We start from the raw sequence: 16,514 nt of genomic DNA, 5'->3' as shown, positions 1-16,514 counted from the left end.
AAAATTCACCAAGAAACATTACAATAAATAAGGAAATGAATGACACTGTGTGGACTGGGCTCTGCAGCAGCAGGACAAGTAAGGAATAAAATCATAGCTTCAACAGGTCTTCAGAATATCAAGTTGCCGCTTCCGTCGCTGGTTGTTGCCCGATTACGTGCAGCTTCGGCTTGCATAGCTTCGTTATTATTATTATCATTATTATCATCATCATCATCATCATTATTATTATTATTATTATTATTATTATTATTATCATTATTATTATTATTATTATTATTATTATTATTATTATTATTATCATCATTGTCGTCACTCTTATTATTGATCCAAAAGTGAGTTCGCCAATTTATCACTTGGGATCTGTCGATTTAATTGATACGAGAATATCATTTAATTGTTTTCCCAAGCCAAGGGGTCCGCAAACAATTCAATAATGAACGTCCTTAACATGCAAGCCGAAGATATGCATTCACGAGGCCCCCGTCTTGCCTGAATTTTGCACACACACACACACACACACACACACACACACTATCTCTGAGCTCTGTGCTCCTTCCGTAGGGGAATGGCTAGTTGTCTCGAGAGGGACCCGCAGCAGACCAAGAGGTGAATTACACACACACACACACACACACACACACACACACACACACACACACACACGCACGCACCAGGTCGTCGTAGATGACGTGCAACACACGGGTGTCCAGGTTGAGCGACACACATATGTGCTGCCAGTGGAACATCTTGAGCTTGAACCTGAGCGCCTGGGAGACGAGCCCGCCGCAACACTGTACGTGCATGTCCTTCTTCTTAGACACCAGCTCTTGGGGGGGTAGGAAGGGGGCGGGGGAGAGGCAGGGCGGGGTAGTAGAGGGAGAGAGTGAGAGTATAAAGTGGTATGAAGTGAAGAAACATAAACATAGCAATAACTCTATAACATGTCCTTCTTCGGCACCAGCTCTTGGGGGGGTAGGAAGGGGGCGGGGGAGAGGCAGGGCGGGGTAGTAGAGGGAGAGGGTGAGAGTATAAAGTGGTATGAAGTGAAGAGACATAAACATAGCAATAACTCTTTATAGGCTGGTATTACAAGACACTTTGCCACATCACATCAGCTATTTCTAAAGGTCAAAGAGGGGATCAATCGAGTTCTGATGAGTGTTTCTTTAGGTTCACGGTACAGAATAATGGTCAGACTACCACCAGGGTCATAAAACTACCCCTGGAAATGCCCACAACTCCTACGAAAGCCTTGTCAAATATGGGTTCTTGGGTGGCGATATGTCTTGTGATATGACCCAATAAAGGTCAAAGAGGGGGTCAGTCGGGTTCTAATGAGTGTTTCTTTAGGCTCATGGTACAGAAGAAGGGTCAGACTACCACCAGGGTCATAAAACTACCCTGGAAATGACCACAACTCCTACGAAAGCCTTGTCAGATATGTGTTCTTGGGTGGCGATATGTCTTGTGATACGACACTATAACTGCTGCCCCCCCCCCCTCCCACACGTCCATGTCCTTCTACGGCACCAGCTCTTGGGAGGGTACGAAGGGGGCGGGGGAGAGGGAGCGCGGGTAGTAGAGGGAGAGGGTGAGAGCCTCCAGCGTTGTCACATTGTCGTACTCTGAGCATTGTATTTATCATTTTTAAGCTCCTAGACCGTCGTAACGACACAACGACGATAGGAAATTAAAGTTATCGTTGAAACTGTTAAAGAGTGATGGTTTTCGTTCTCTTTTGCTAGAGGTATTGGTCAGAACCAAGGAAAATGCAATGCGCTGAGTACGATAATTTGCAACGTTGCCAGATTGTCGTACTCTGCCTCTTATGATTGCCGATTTCCGACCCCAAAACTGCTTTCCTCACCCCAATAACTGCCTTCATATGTGCTTATCGTTTAAATGGTTAATTATTGGTGTTTCTTGGCAGCAGTTATGGGCCAGAAACCGGTAAATACGAGGCAGTAATTGAGAAGAATGAACACCAGGGAGGATGGAGTCTACCATTGCCAAACTGGAAGAGACTCACAACCCTTTGAGTACGATAATCTGCCAACCGTGGGTGAAAGCATAAAGTGGTATAAAGTGAATAGACATAAACATAGCTATAACTCCTTAACTGCTGCCCCCCACACCCCCCCCCCACACCCCCCACACACACACACACTCACTCACCCACGAACAGCTCCTCGTTAGTGCCCTCCACGGCATAGTTGAGCAGCGGGATGTGGGAGGTGACGCGACGCAGCTTGAGGTGGACCAACAGTGTCACCTGGGAGACGGGAGAGTGGGGGAGGGGCTGTAGTGGTAATTGGGGAGGCGGTGGCTGAGTGGATAGCGTGACGGTGCCGCGTTCAGGACGACGCGAGTTCAATCCCCGCCTGGTGCCACCAAGCTGGGATTTTTCAGCCGCCACTGAGTGGCTTAAAACTACCCACATACTGTCCAGAAGACCACCTATCAACCCGGACTCTAGATTCAAGTATTAAAGATGAGCTCCGGGAGGGCAGCATGAGCCAATGCAGGATGGCGCCACTATAAACACTCGCCTGCGCCAGAACGGGCTGGGCCAACCATCAGGCCCCACCGGGAAGAAGCCTTGGGCCGACCACCAGGATCCACCGGGAAGAAGCCTACCGGCGCAATAGGCCACGACGTAAAAGAAAAAAATGGTGGTGGGAGTAGTGATGGGGGTTATGGAGGTAAGGGGGATGAGCTTAAATGGAAAAGTGAGGTGTATAAACAAAGAACAATACAAGGATGGAGGGTTAGGCGCCATGTCTGTTTACTTTTTAGACGGAGTGGAAAAATTTGGGCGGCTTTTCCGATACCCTACGCCCCTGTCCACCCAGCAGTGAATGGGTACCAGGTATTAATAGAGGGTTGTGTCCCGTCTCCTGGGGTCTGTTCCCTTCTCCTATAATCCCTTCCCCTTCTGTCTCTCTCCGGCATATGACCACAGATGTTGCGCCGACTAAACGAAACTTTACAACTTTCTGTTTACTTTTGTGGGAGCGGCGAGTAGCGGTCTTTATGTGTGTGTACTCTTTTTGTTGCCCTTGAGCCGTATCCTTTGATTTAAAAAAAAAAGATTAACTTTGTGAAGGGACATTTTGACGATGAGAAGGCGGAGTTCACTGTGTCCATACCTTTAATTAAGCGTCTGGGGGGGGAGGAGCACAGAACAAGGCAGTGGAGGGTTGAGGTTAAAGCGTCATGGGAGGGTAAAAGCTTGTCAAGGGAGATTCTCTTGGTAAGGAGGCGGCGTGCTGCGTGTTCTTAAAGCGTCTCGGAGGGGGGTTGGGGGGGGAGAGGGGGGAGGGGGGGTTAAGATGCTAAAAAAAAAAAAAAAAAAAAATAGCAATGGAGGGGTTCTGAGCAAGGCGCCATGGGAGAGTAAAAGCTTGGCAAGGGAGATTTTCGTGGTAAGGAGGCGGCGTGCTACGTGTTCTTAAAAGCGTCTCCGAGGGGCTGGGAGGGAGGGGGAGGGTAGAGGTGAGATGCTTATAAACAGGAAATAGAAAATAGCAATGGAGGGTTTCTGAGCAAGGCGCCATGGGAGGGTAAAAGTTTGTCAAGGAAGATTTTCGTGGTAAGGAGGCAGCGTGCTGCGTGTTCTTAATCAAAGCGTCTCGGAGGGGTTGAGGGGGAGGGGAATAAAAACAGAAATGGAGGGATTCTGAGCAAGGCGCCATGGAAGGGTAAAAGCTTGTCAAGGGAGATTTTCATGGTAAGGAGGGTTTTTTTTTTTTTTTTTTTTTTTTTTACAGCAAAGGAGACAGCTCAAGGGCACAAAAAAGTAAACATTAATAAAAAAAAAAACCCGCTACTCGCTGCTCCTAAAAAGAATCCAAAGAGGTGGCCGAAAGATAGGTCAGTTTCGGGAGATGTGTCCTGATACCCTCCTCTTGAAAGAGTTCAAGTCGTAGGCAGGAGGAAATACAGATGAAGGAAGATTGTTCCAGAGTTTACCAGCGTGAGGGATGAAAGAGTGAAGATGCTGGTTAACTCTTGCATAAGGGGTTTGGACAGTATAGGGATGAGCATGAGTAGAAAGTCGAGTGCAGCGGGGCCGCGGGAGGGGGGGAGGCATGCAGTTAGCAAGTTCAGAAGAGCAGTCAGCGTGGAAATATCGATAGAAGATAGAAAGAGAGGCAACATTGCGGCGGAATTTAAGAGGTAGAAGACTATCAGTATGAGGAGGAGAGCTGATGAGACGAAGAGCCTTTGCCTCCACTCTGTCCAGAAGAGCTGTGTGAGTGGAGCCCCCACATGAGATGCATACTCCATACGAGGGCGGACAAGGCCCCTGTATATGGACAGCAACTGTGCAGGGGAGAAGAACTGGCGGAGACGGTACAGAACGCCCAGCCTCGAGGAAGCTGATTTAGTAAGAGATGAGATATGAAGTTTCCAGTTGAGATTTTGAGTTAAGGATAGACCGAGGATGTTTAGTGTTGAGGAAGGTGATAGCTGGGTGTTGTCAAAGAATAGGGGATAGTTGTTTGGAAGATTGTGTCGAGTGGATAGGTGGAGAAACTGTGTTTTTGAGGCGTTGAAGGACACCAGGTTCTTCTTGCCCCAATCGGAAATAATAGTAAGGTCTGAGGCTAAGCGTTCTGCAGCCTCCAGCCTTGAGTCGTTAAGTTCCTGAAGGGTGGGTCTTCTATTAAAAGAAGTTGAATAATGCAGAGTGGAATCATCGGCGTAGGAATGGATAGGACAGTTCGTTTTGGAAAGAAGATCATCAATGAACAACAGAAAAAGAGTGGGAGATAGGACAGAACCCTGTGGGACACCACTGTTAATAGATTTAGGGGAAGAACAGTGACCGTCTACCACGGGGTGTTTCGTGTCCTTAAAAGCGTCTCGGATGGGTTGGGATGGGGAAATACATAGGAATACATAGGTTGAACAGACACCAGAAGACCTATCGGTCTATGGCGAGGGTGTCTGTTTACTACCGCTACTACTAGTAAACTACGTGTTTACTACCGCTACTACTAGTAAACTACGTATGGTAGGATAGGACAGAAAATATGAAGGCTCCTCCCCACCCACCTCTCCCTCCGGCAACGTGCCGGCAGGAAATAGTTAGAAGAGAACACCATGTACCTTTTAGGAAGAAAGGGCCATGGAAATTTTACAGTAAAGAGAGAAATAAGAGGAAATTACTACCCTTAACTTACACTACTGGTAACCTAAGCTGTGGGGGAAAAGGACTTCATTACATAAGAACATAACAACATAGAAATACAGGTGTAGTTTCAGGGGCACAGGTGGAGGCTTGATCCTCGTTTTACCGGCGGTACTAGGCACGCACCAGTAACCTGTCACCTTACTGCACCCACACCTCACTCCACCTGTCATGCGGACATTAACTGTTGCTTTACTCTATTGTTGACTTTCGCTACTTGCAATTTAGGTTGTGGGGGAGAATTATATGAATATAGGTTGAGGTCTTGCTGCAATCTGTCTGAAAACAAGAGAAAAGGGTCAGTATAATCTTATATCCCTGAAGTACTTATCCAAAGAAGACTTGAAGCTACTAATACTCTGTGCGCTAACTATTGACGGTGGGAGTCTATTCCAGTGATCGACGACTCTGTTATTGAAAAAACTTCTGCGCACCGATGTGTTACATCGATTTCCCTTTAACTTCATACCGTTGCTGCGTGTTCTTGTGTTGGTGTCTCTCTGAAATAGACTATCTGGGTTAATGTTGTCGAATCCATTAAGGATTTTGAACACTTCAATTAAGTCCCCTCTTATCCTTCGCTTATTTAGGGAAAACATATAAACGCTTTAAACGCTCGTCATATGGCAAGTTTCGGAGCGCTGGAATTTGTTTGGTTGCTCGTCGCCGTATCTTTTCTAGCAAGACCTGATCGTTGATATAGTTTGGTGACCAGAACTGAACGGCGTATTCTAGGTGAGGTGCTTTAACAAAGAACACAGCAATGGAGGGTTTGAACAAGGCGCCATGGGAGGGTAAAAGCTTGTCAAGGGAGATTTTTGCAGGTGGGGTCCATTGGGAGAGGTTTGGAGTCGGAACACACCCAGACTGACTTCATGGCTGAGTCTGACTAGAAGAAAAATTGCCTCAATAGCCCAGTGTGAAATTTTATTGAAAAGCAGAGTTCAGCTTTTTGGAGACATGCGACATCAGGACTTAAGAGAGGCGGGGAAGATGTCGTAAATTTGATCAAGACTTTCTGTTAGTTGACGGAAGTATCTGGAATATAAAAAGTAAGGGACTCAATACTAAAACCTGTAGCCAGTATCACTTCGTTGTAGCTAATGGTAGAGTGGTCAATGCGATGTCTAACCCTAAGTCTATATATATATATATATATATATATATATATATATATATATATATATATATATATATATATATATATATATATATATATATATATATATATATATATATATTTTTTTTTTACAACAAAGGAGGCAGCTCAAGGGCACACAAAAAAAACAATAATAAAAAAAAGCCCGCTAATCGCTGCTCCCATAATAGAGCCAGAAGAGGTGGCCAAAAGCAAGGTCAAATTCGGGAGAAGAGGTGTCCTGATACCCTCCTCTTGAAAGAGTTCAAGTCGTAGGCAGGAGGAAATACAGATGAAGGAAGATTATTCCAGAGTTTGCCAGCGTGAGGGATGAAAGAGTGAAGATGCTGGTTAACTCTTGCATAAGGGGTTTGGACAGTATAGGGATGAGCATGAGTAGAAAGTCGTGTGCGGCGGGGCCGCGGGAGGGGGGGAGGCATGCAGTTAGCAAGTTCAGAAGAGCAGTCAGCGTGGAAATATCGATAGAAGATAGAAAGAAAGGCAACATCGCGGCGGAATTTAAGAGATAGAAGACTATCAGTAGGAGGAGGAGAGCTGATGAGACGAAGAGCCTTAGCCTCTACTCTGTCCAGAAGAGCTGTGTGGGTGGAGCCCCCTCACACGTGAGATGCATACTCCATACGAGGGCGGACAAGGCCCCTGTATATGGATAGCAACTGCGCGGGGGAGAAGAACTGGCGGAGACGATACAGAACGCCCAACCTCGAGGAAGCTGATTTAGCGAGAGAGGAGATAAGAAGTTTCCAGTTTAGATTTTGAGTTAAGGATAGACCGAGGATATTTAGTGTTGAACAAGGTGACACTTGAGTGTTGTCGAAGAATAGGGGATAGGTGTTTGGAAGATTGTGTCGAGTTGATAGGTGGAGAAATTGAGTTTTTGAGGCATTGAAGGACACAAGGTTCCTTCTGCCCCAATCGGAAATGATAGCAAGGTCTGAGGTTAAGCGTTCTGCAGCCTCCAGTCTGAAGTTGTGTACTTCCTGTTTTGATGGTCTTCTATTGAAAGAAGTTGAATAATGCAGAGTGGAGTCGTCGGCGTACGAGTGGACAGGACAGTTTGTTATGGAAAGATCATTGATGAATAACAGGAAGAGAGTGGGTGATAGGACAGAGCCCTGTGGAACGCCACTGTTGATAGGTTTAGGGGAAGAGCAGTGACCGTCTACCACCGCAGAGATAGAACGGCCGGAAAGGAAACTGGAGATAAAGGAGCAGAGAGAGGGATAGAATCCGAAAGAGGGCAGTTTAGAAAGCAAAGACTGGTGCCAGACTCTATCGAAGGCTTTCGATATGTCTAGCGCAACAGAGAAAGTTTCACCGAAACTGCTAAGAGAGGATGACCAAGAGTCAGTTAAGAGAGCAAGAAGATCGCCAGAAGAACGCCCCTTGCGGAATCCATACTGGCGATCAGATAGAAGATTAGAAGTGGAAAGGTGCCTTTGAATCTTCCGGTTAAGGATTGATTCAAAAGCTTTAGATAGACATAAGAGTAAAGCTATTGGGCGGTAGTTTGAGGGATTGGAGCGGTCACCCTTCTTAGGCACAGGCTGTACAAAGGCATACTTCCAGCAGGAAGGAAAGATAGATGTTGATAAGCAGAGGCGAAAGAGTTTGACCAGGCAGGGTGTCAGCACAGAAGCACAGTTTTAAAGGACAAGAGGATATATATATATATATATATATATATATATATATCTATATATATATATATATATATATATATATATATATCTATATATATATATATATATATATATACCAAGTCAAGTCACTCTGCTTCAAAACTGAGACCGGTACGCGCAGGAGGCGGTTTGGGGGCGGAGCAGTGGGATGACGTCACTTGAAGGTGTAAAAAAAAAATGCCCGGCAGTTCAGGGGTGACAAATGTTGCGGCCGTGTGTGCACTCTGGATGTACATTCTCGCCTTCTTTCATAGCGCGCTCAGGCAAGCCACTGACGAAAAAAATATGTATTTTTATTGTGCTATTGCGTGACTATAAATACAATGCCTACAAACGGCGGTGTGGGGTGTGAGGGAGGGCATGTTGAAGTGATTGATTTAAATTAGTCCGCTTTTCTTCGTTTTCTCTAAATCCCTGTTTCTACACTCTCTAGTTTGGCTCCAAGCAGTGTCACGCATAAATCACGCCTCGGCCGTGTTTCCTCCGACAAACCTGCGTATGACTTGACTTGGTGTATATATAGACTTAGTTTTAATCCGTCCGCTGCGATTGGTACGGATTCGAAGCTTGGTCCGCGGAGTAGCGAAGCACACAAGGACCAATAGTTTTAGTGGGCAAGATTTTTAAATTTTCTATTATTATTTTTTATTTTTTTTTGTCGTTCTTGTTGTTAGTCGGAGAATAGGCTTGGCGCTGTTCAAGGCAAAAATTTGACTGATATATTTTTGTCTAGTTGCCAGAAATATCCCGAAGAATTTTCGTGTGCAAGATTTTGAGATTTTCTATTGATGAAAATTTTTGGAACGTCAAAGAAATTATTTGGCACGATTCCAGCCGGAAATATAAAGAATCGTGATTAGCAGGAGTGTGAAGGCTCAGATACTTTTGTGAGCGGGGGCTTCGTGGTGCAGTGGTTAGCACACTCGTCTCACAACCGAGAGAGCCCGGGATCGATTCCCGGGCGGAGTGGAAAAATTTGGGCGGCTTTTCCGATACCCTATGCCCCTGTCCACCCAGCAGTGAATGGGTACCAGGTATTAATTGAGGGTTGTGTCCCATCTCCTGGGATCTGTTCCTTTCTATAATTCCTTCCCCTCCTGTCTCTCTCCGGCATATGACCACAGATGTTGCACCGACTAAACGAAACTTTCCTACCTTTTGTGAGCTGCCTCTCTACCTTACATAGCACGAGAACAAGCGTGATTGAAACTAGGCTCTTTAGCATGAGGAGTAGAGAGAAAAAACGTGAATGTGTCTCTCCATTCCAGAGACAGTAGCCTCCGTAATGCGCTGGGCACACACAGAGAGGTCTTTCCTGGAAGCAGTAATCATTCCCCGGGAAATCTAAATAGTACATCCTCAGGTCGTCCCACCGAGCTGAAGCAAAATGCCAGAAGCATCGCCTCTTCGGTGGGTCCAGAGGGTGTACAGGAGCGATAGAGAAGAATATAGAAATAAGTTTGTGATCGGAGGAGCCCAACGGAGAGCACAGTTTGACAGAGTAAGCAGAAGGGTTAGAGGTAAGGAAGAGGTCTAGAATGATGGGCCTGTCTCCAAGACGGTCGGGAATACGTGTAGGGTGCTGAACCAACTGCTCTAGGTCATTGAGGATAGCAAAGTTGTAGGCTTGTTTACCAGGCTGGTCAGTGAAAGAGGATGAAAGCCAAATCTGGTGGTGAACATTGAAATCTCCCAAAATGGAGATTTCAGCGAAGGGAGAGTGGGTCAAGATGTGCTACACTTTAGAATTCAAGTAGAGAGAAAGAACAGCTTGACAGAGCAAGCAGAGGAAATTCGCGGGAAATCTGAAAAGTATATCCTCAGGTCATCCAGCCGAGCTGAAACAATGCATAGAGACTCACCTGTCTGAGGGCTGGAATGCGACCCAGGCCCGTGTCCAGCATAGACTCGGTGGTGGCCACGTCGCTTGTCTGGAACCTCACCACGCCAACCTCCCTTGCTGCGTCGAGAAGGGAGAACGGAAAGGAAGGTTAAGAAGGTTGCTTTGTATAGGTATCAAAGTATAGATGAATGTATAGGTAGACAAAATGACAGATAAATAGATGCTGTCACGCCTCTCTCCCTCGCTGCGTCGGGAAATTAGAAAGGAAAGGAAGGTTAAAAAGTGACGCTGTATATATGTATGAAATTGAATGCGTAGACCAGAGATGGATGAAACTATAGACGAATTAACAGATAAATTATATACTCTCACGCCGGGGGAGCCGATGGCTGAATGGATAGCATGACGGCGCCGCGTTCAGGACGACGCGAGTTCAGTCCCCGCCCGGTGCCACCAAACTGGGATTTTTCAGCCGCCGCCGAGTGGCTTAAAACTACCCACATGCTGTCCAGAAGACCACCTATCAACCCGGACTCTAGATTCGAGGATTAAAGATAAGCTCCGGGAGGGCAGCATGAGCCAATGCAAGATGGCGCCATTATAAACACTCGCCTGCGCCAGAACGGGCTGGGCCGACCATCAGGCCGCACCGGGAAGAAGCCTTGGGCCGACCATCAGGATCCACCGGGAAGAAGCCTACCGGCGCAATAGGCCACGACGTAAAAAAAAAATAATTCAAAAACACGCCACCCTCAATCGCTGCGTCGGGAACTTAGAAAGGAAATGAAGCTTAATTAAATCGAGTTGCTGTGTGTGTATATGTATGTATGAATGTATGTATGAGTGTATGTATGTATAGATGGAAAGAGAGACAGACAGATCGTGAAATAGAGACGGCCAAGACATGTTGCTGTATCTATAAGTTAGAAGTGTGTGTGTGTGTGTGTGTGTGTGTGTGTGTGTTAGCGTTGCCATATTATCGTACTCACCACATTGTATTTATCCTTTTTAAGCCCCAAACTCTCGCACCTTACCAAATAACGATAGAAAAATAAAGTTAGCGTTAAAACTGTTACTTATCGATGTTGTTGTTGTTGTTATTTTTGCTATAGTTATCGGTCAGAAACTCCGAAAATGCAATGCGATGAGTACGATAATTTGCCAAGGCTGGTGTGTGTGTGTGTGTGCACATAGATAGATAAATAGGTGTATATTTAACAGACCCTTATATGTATACACATTTGAAAACAATACGAAAATGAACAGAAGGATAAACGAGGGAAGATGAAGAGGGAGGAAAAGAAAAGGAAGAAAAATGGGAGTGGGAAGAAGGAGAAGGAAAAATGAAAGAATGAGTGGAAGGGAATAGAGAAGAGAGTGGAAGGAGAAAGAAAGGAAAGAATGAAAGAATGAGTAGAGGGAAAAAAGAAGACAATGGAGGGAGAATCAAGGTGGAGAAGAGAAGTGGAAGAAAGGAGGAGAGAGAGAGAGAAAGAATATAAGGAGAGAAAGGAGAGGAAGAAAGAGAACAGGAATGGAGGAAGAGAGGAAAGAATGAAAGAATGAGTAGAGGGGGAAAAGAAGAGAATGGAGGGAGAATCAAGGTGCAGAAGAGAAGTGGAAGGAAGGAGGAAAGGGAAAGAGAGAGGAAGAAAGAGAACAGGAAAGGAGGAAGAGAGGAGGGAATGAAAAAATGAATAAAAGGCGGGAATGAAGAAGATCGTAGAGGACTAAGTCTATATATACCAAGTCAAGTCATATGCAGGTTTGTGAGAGGAGACACAGCCGAGGCGTGGTTTATGCGTGACGTTGCTTGGAGCCAAACTAGAGAATGTAGAAACAGGGATTTAGAGAAAACGAAGAAAGGCGGACTAACTTAAATCAATCCCTTCAACATGCCCTCCCTCACACCCCACACCGCCGTTTGTAGGCATTGAAATTACAGTCACGCAATAGCACAATAACAAGACATATTTTTTTCGTCAGTGGCTTGCCTGAACGCGCTGTGAAAGTAGGCGAGAATACACATCCAGAGTGCACACATAGGGCCCCAACTTTAGTCACCCCTGAACTGGCGGGTATTTATTTTTTTGGGCTCCAAGTGACGTCATCCCGCTGCTCCGCCCCGAAACCGCCTCCTGCGCGTACCGGTCGCAGTTTTGAAGCAGAGTGACTTGACTTTGTATATATAGACTTAGGTCGAGGAGGAGGAAATGGAGAACAAGTGAGGACGAACGGATAGACTGACACCTCACCCAAGCCTTAGACCCCCACCACAGCATCGCCTTACCTATCTCTTATGTTTTACCGACACACACACACACACACACACACACACACAAACACACACACACTTCCAACAACACCCTCTTCCAGCAGTATCTCGCTCCTCTCTAACACCCTCCCCTCCGCAAAAAAAAAAAAAGGAAAATTAATTGAAGTCCTCTCCGACCCAAAAACAGCATTCATCACCCCAATAACTGCCTTCATATATAGTCATCGTTAAAATGGTTAGTTATTGGTGTTTCTTGGCAACAGTTATGGGCCAGAAACCGGTAAATACGCGGCTCTGAACTACTACTATAACTACTACTACTACTACTACTACTACTACTACTATTACTACTTCTACCGCTACTACTACTATTTGGCAACCGCTGTTTTATTTTTATTTTTACGTTTACGCCTATAGCGCCGGTAGGCTTGCTTGAGGGGCCTGGATAGTGTTCGGCCCCAGCCCGTCATGGCGCAGGCAAGTGTTTATAGTGGCACCATGTTCTATACTCGATTATATTGATAAGTGTAATTTAATGACGATTTTATTATGCAATGTGCATCAAACTATTAAAGATAAATTTAACCCGGTGGTGGTAGCAGCGGGGATCGTGTTTCTTAATGGTCCCCCCAAGCGAGAAAAATGAGGAAAAATCACCCCTCACACAAACTATTTCATAATATATATCAAAGCATTTGTGATCAGATTATGTATCATCTATTTTTTGGGGTTTATATCATGGCACAAATTTGGCCCGTCGCTGCTACACGGTAAAGCCGCAAATTTGGCCCGTCGCTGCTACACGGTAAAGCCGCAAATTTGGCCCGTCGCTGCTACACGGTAAAGCCACAAATTTGGCCCGTCGCTGCTACACGGTAAAGCCGAAAATTTGGCCCGTCGCTGCTACACGGTAAAGCCACAAATTTGGCCCGTCGCTGCTACACGGTAAAGCCGCAAATTTGGCCCGTCGCTGCTACACGGTAAAGCCGCAAATTTGGCCCGTCGCTGCTACAGGTAAAGCCACAAATTTGGCCCGTCGCTGCTACACGGTAAAGCCGCAAATCTGGCCAGTCGCTGCTACCGGGTTAAAGATAAATTTAAACGACATTCATAACGAAGCTAAGCAAGTCGAAGCTGGAAAGAACGTGGAATGTATGCCTCCATTTCCTGAGACAATCACCTCCGTCATGCACTAGGCACATACACACAGAGGGGTCACCGGCCTGGAAGCAGTAATCATTCCCACTTACCTGACTCACCGCCCACCGCCGCCCCCATCACCATCACCACGACCACCACGGCCCTGGCACACACCTCGGCCATTGAACACTGCAACAAAAAGGAAAAGAATAATATAGTTAATTCATTTATTTATCTATTTATTTGCGTTTGGGACTGAGCGCTTGTCAAGAATGCCTTTCCGAGGGGTCCTGGTGGTCGGCCCAGTCCGTTCTAAGTGGAACAAGAAAGTATTTTATAGTGACGCCATTCCTGTTGTTGTTAATATTGTTAATAGTAGTAGTAGTAGTAGTAGTAGTAGTAGTAGTAGTAGTAGTAGTAGTAGTAGTCGTAATAATAGTAGTAGCAGTAGTAGTAGTAGTAGTAATAGTAGTAGCAGCATAGTTAATAAGCCCTTCAAGTTTGGGAAGGAGCTAGTGAACGACTGGGACAGATTTCGTGTTTGTGTAGTCATTGCCAAGACAGTTCAGAGTTTCAGCGGAGAAGAAAAAGACGTGTGCAATTCTTTAGTGAGTGCCAACAGCTAAGAATTTCCGGAGGAGGCGAGATAGATAATGAATGCCCGGGAAGGTTTTGTTACTTAGTGAAGACTCTCTCGCCTGCTTGTATCTTATTCATTCCTTATATTCTTGTGTCTTTGTTTTTCTTTGTACCTCCTCCCACTCGCACTCTGCCAGCCGTACTGAGCGGAGGTGTGGTAGCTTTCTCTTCCGACCCGTTCGCAGAGTCAGGTCACAATGCCACCAGCCGCTAGATTCCCGTGTTTAACTTGCAGGAGGGAGTTCACGAAGGACTTCCTCAACCAGGAAAATGATGAGTACACAGTATGTTTTTTTCTGTGAAACTGAACACAAGGAAAGTCTTAAGTTAGAAGCGATAGATAGCAAGGTACAGTTTCTGGAGGGTGTGTTGGGACTGGATGTAGCTAGTGTCGGGGAGAGTGAGTTCAAGGTAGTTGAAAAGGTAGAGAGGTTGGAAGATAGAGTAGGTGAGGTAGAGAAGATTCCTTCCAGCAGGTTAGAAAAGGGAGTGAGGCTGTTGCGGCAGATGTTAGTTACAGTGGTGTCGTGACGAGGTACAGGTTCCAGGTGTTAGGAGACCAAGTTGAGAGCGATCCTAGCATCGTTCTTGTCGGTGATAGTTTAGTTAGACAGCAGGACTAGGAGTTTTGTAGGAAGGGAGCGAGGCGGCGTCATGTAATTTTCCCTGGACGTAGAATTGAGCATGTAGCTGAGAAGGTTGACGACTTAGTCGTCACTCCCTCAGAGGAGACAGTGTTTGTTTACCTGGTCGGAACAAACAATGTAGTGAAAGATAGGTCAGAGGAGGTTCTAGACAAGTACAGGAAGTTTGTCGGGAAGTTGAGGGACAGCAGGAGGCGTTCAGTTGTGTGTGGTTTGCTCCCTCGGCACGATGTTTGTTCCCTCATTCTCACTAGAATGCTGGGGATTAACGAATGTGTCAGGGATTTGTGTAGTAGTGAGGGAGTCATGTTTGTGGACGTCTGGGATCATTTTATTCATGACAGGAGCTTGTTTGCTAATGATGGACTTCACCTAAATTGTGTAGGCAAGGCGAGGCTGGGCCGAGTGTTGGATGAGGAAGTGTTGAAAGAGTTAAAGAAAAGTCAGGTGCAGCGGGAACGAGGTGTGGAAACTTCCGGCCTGGCTGGGAGTGGGAGGAGTCTTAACCCAGACGGTGAGGTCCACGGAGGTAGGAGTGTCAGGTCTCAGGTGAGGGGGGAAGTAGAGGTGTGTAGTGCTGAGGAGGACGTCAGGTCACCAGACCCCCAGGTGGGGGATACTGAGATAGCGGTCAGGTCAACAGCCACACAGGTGAGGGGCACTGAGGTAGCGGTCAGATCACCAGACCCCCAACACGTGAGGAGCATTGAGGTAGCGGCCAGGTCAACAGCCACACAGGCGGGTGGTGAGGTAAAGGTATTTGTAGATAGTCGGGTCTGACGCACTATTCCAGTGAAACGACAGTTGATATATGGCGCACACTCGGCGACTAAATTAAACATCTTCTATGTAAATGCCCGTAGCATTATTCAGAAGCGTAACCATTTGATAATACGTGCAATTACTGAAAAACCCGACTTCATTTTGATCACAGAAACATGGCTAACTAAATACGCGTGACAAGCATCAGTTAAGTGAAGTAGCTATCAATGGTTACAACGCGTTTGCTAAGTGTCGTCTACACAAAAAAGGTGGAGGTGTAATAATATATGCTAAAAGTATTTTAGAAGTCATTCAGCTTAACACAACCGAAACAGAGGCTTATGATTCATTGTATGTACAAGCGACGATCAATAATGAAAAGTATGTTCCGGGCGTAATTTACCGACCTCCTAAATCAAATGAAGACATTGATGAAAATCTCTACGCAGAGATAAATAAAATTATCAGAAACAGAAATGCGATAATATGCGGCGACTTCAATAACCCCTCTGTTAACTGGTCTGCACTCTCTGCCGACAGGGAAGGAGCTAGATTAATAAATTTTGTGGAAGATACATTTCTTTATCAAACAGTTACCGCGCCGACTCGAGGAATTAACATTCTGGATTTAGTCTTCACGACGGACAGCCACCTCATAACCGCCTGTGAGGTCGGCGAGCCATTTGCAAACAGTGACCACAACATAATCAGATGCGTTTTAAATATTGAAACAAAAGCACGAGAAAACTGACTCCTAATACCTAACTATAGAAAAGCAAAGTTTAAGGACCTAAGAAGAGAATTGGCTTCAGTAAATTGGAATAATTTGCTCAATAACGTCAGCGTTCAAGAAATGTATAATCGTTTTACTGCACAAATCACAGATAGCGTAAATAAATTCATCCCACTCAAGCAACGAAGGACAGAGAATCAAAAGACGTTATGGATGACTAATTACCTGCAGAAAATCATCGTCGAAAAAAGAAAAATGTATAAGAAATATAAACTCTCACGCACTTCACGGGATCATACTAATTATATCAATATCAAGAGAGAGTGCGAAAGGAAAATCAGAAAACAGAAACGCGAATATGAGATGAAAATATCACGATGCGAAGAAAATTTCCAGATTATTTTTCAGTTACATAAAAAGCAAAAAAAAAATTAAAA

General features: G+C 45.5%; 1 protein-coding gene across 1 annotated transcript in view; it reads right to left on the bottom strand.

Moving 5' to 3' along the window:
* Positions 1-13,482, bottom strand: part of LOC126991371 (uncharacterized) — a 35,664-nt gene extending 22,182 nt beyond the window's left edge. Inside the window, exons 1-4 of the mRNA XM_050850125.1 lie at positions 13,410-13,482; positions 9,904-10,001; positions 2,179-2,275; positions 675-829 (exon numbers count right to left, since the gene is read on the bottom strand). Coding sequence (XP_050706082.1) covers positions 675-829; positions 2,179-2,275; positions 9,904-10,001; positions 13,410-13,482 — 423 coding nt within the window. The remainder of the gene's footprint in view (positions 1-674; positions 830-2,178; positions 2,276-9,903; positions 10,002-13,409) is intronic.
* Between the last annotated feature and the right edge of the window lie 3,032 nt (positions 13,483-16,514).

This window comes from Eriocheir sinensis, unplaced genomic scaffold (assembly GCF_024679095.1).
Source record: "Eriocheir sinensis breed Jianghai 21 unplaced genomic scaffold, ASM2467909v1 Scaffold265, whole genome shotgun sequence".
Lineage (NCBI taxonomy): Eukaryota > Metazoa > Arthropoda > Malacostraca > Decapoda > Varunidae > Eriocheir > Eriocheir sinensis.
Note: the sequence above shows the minus strand (reverse complement) of the source record. Positions and strands in the feature narration are given on the sequence as shown.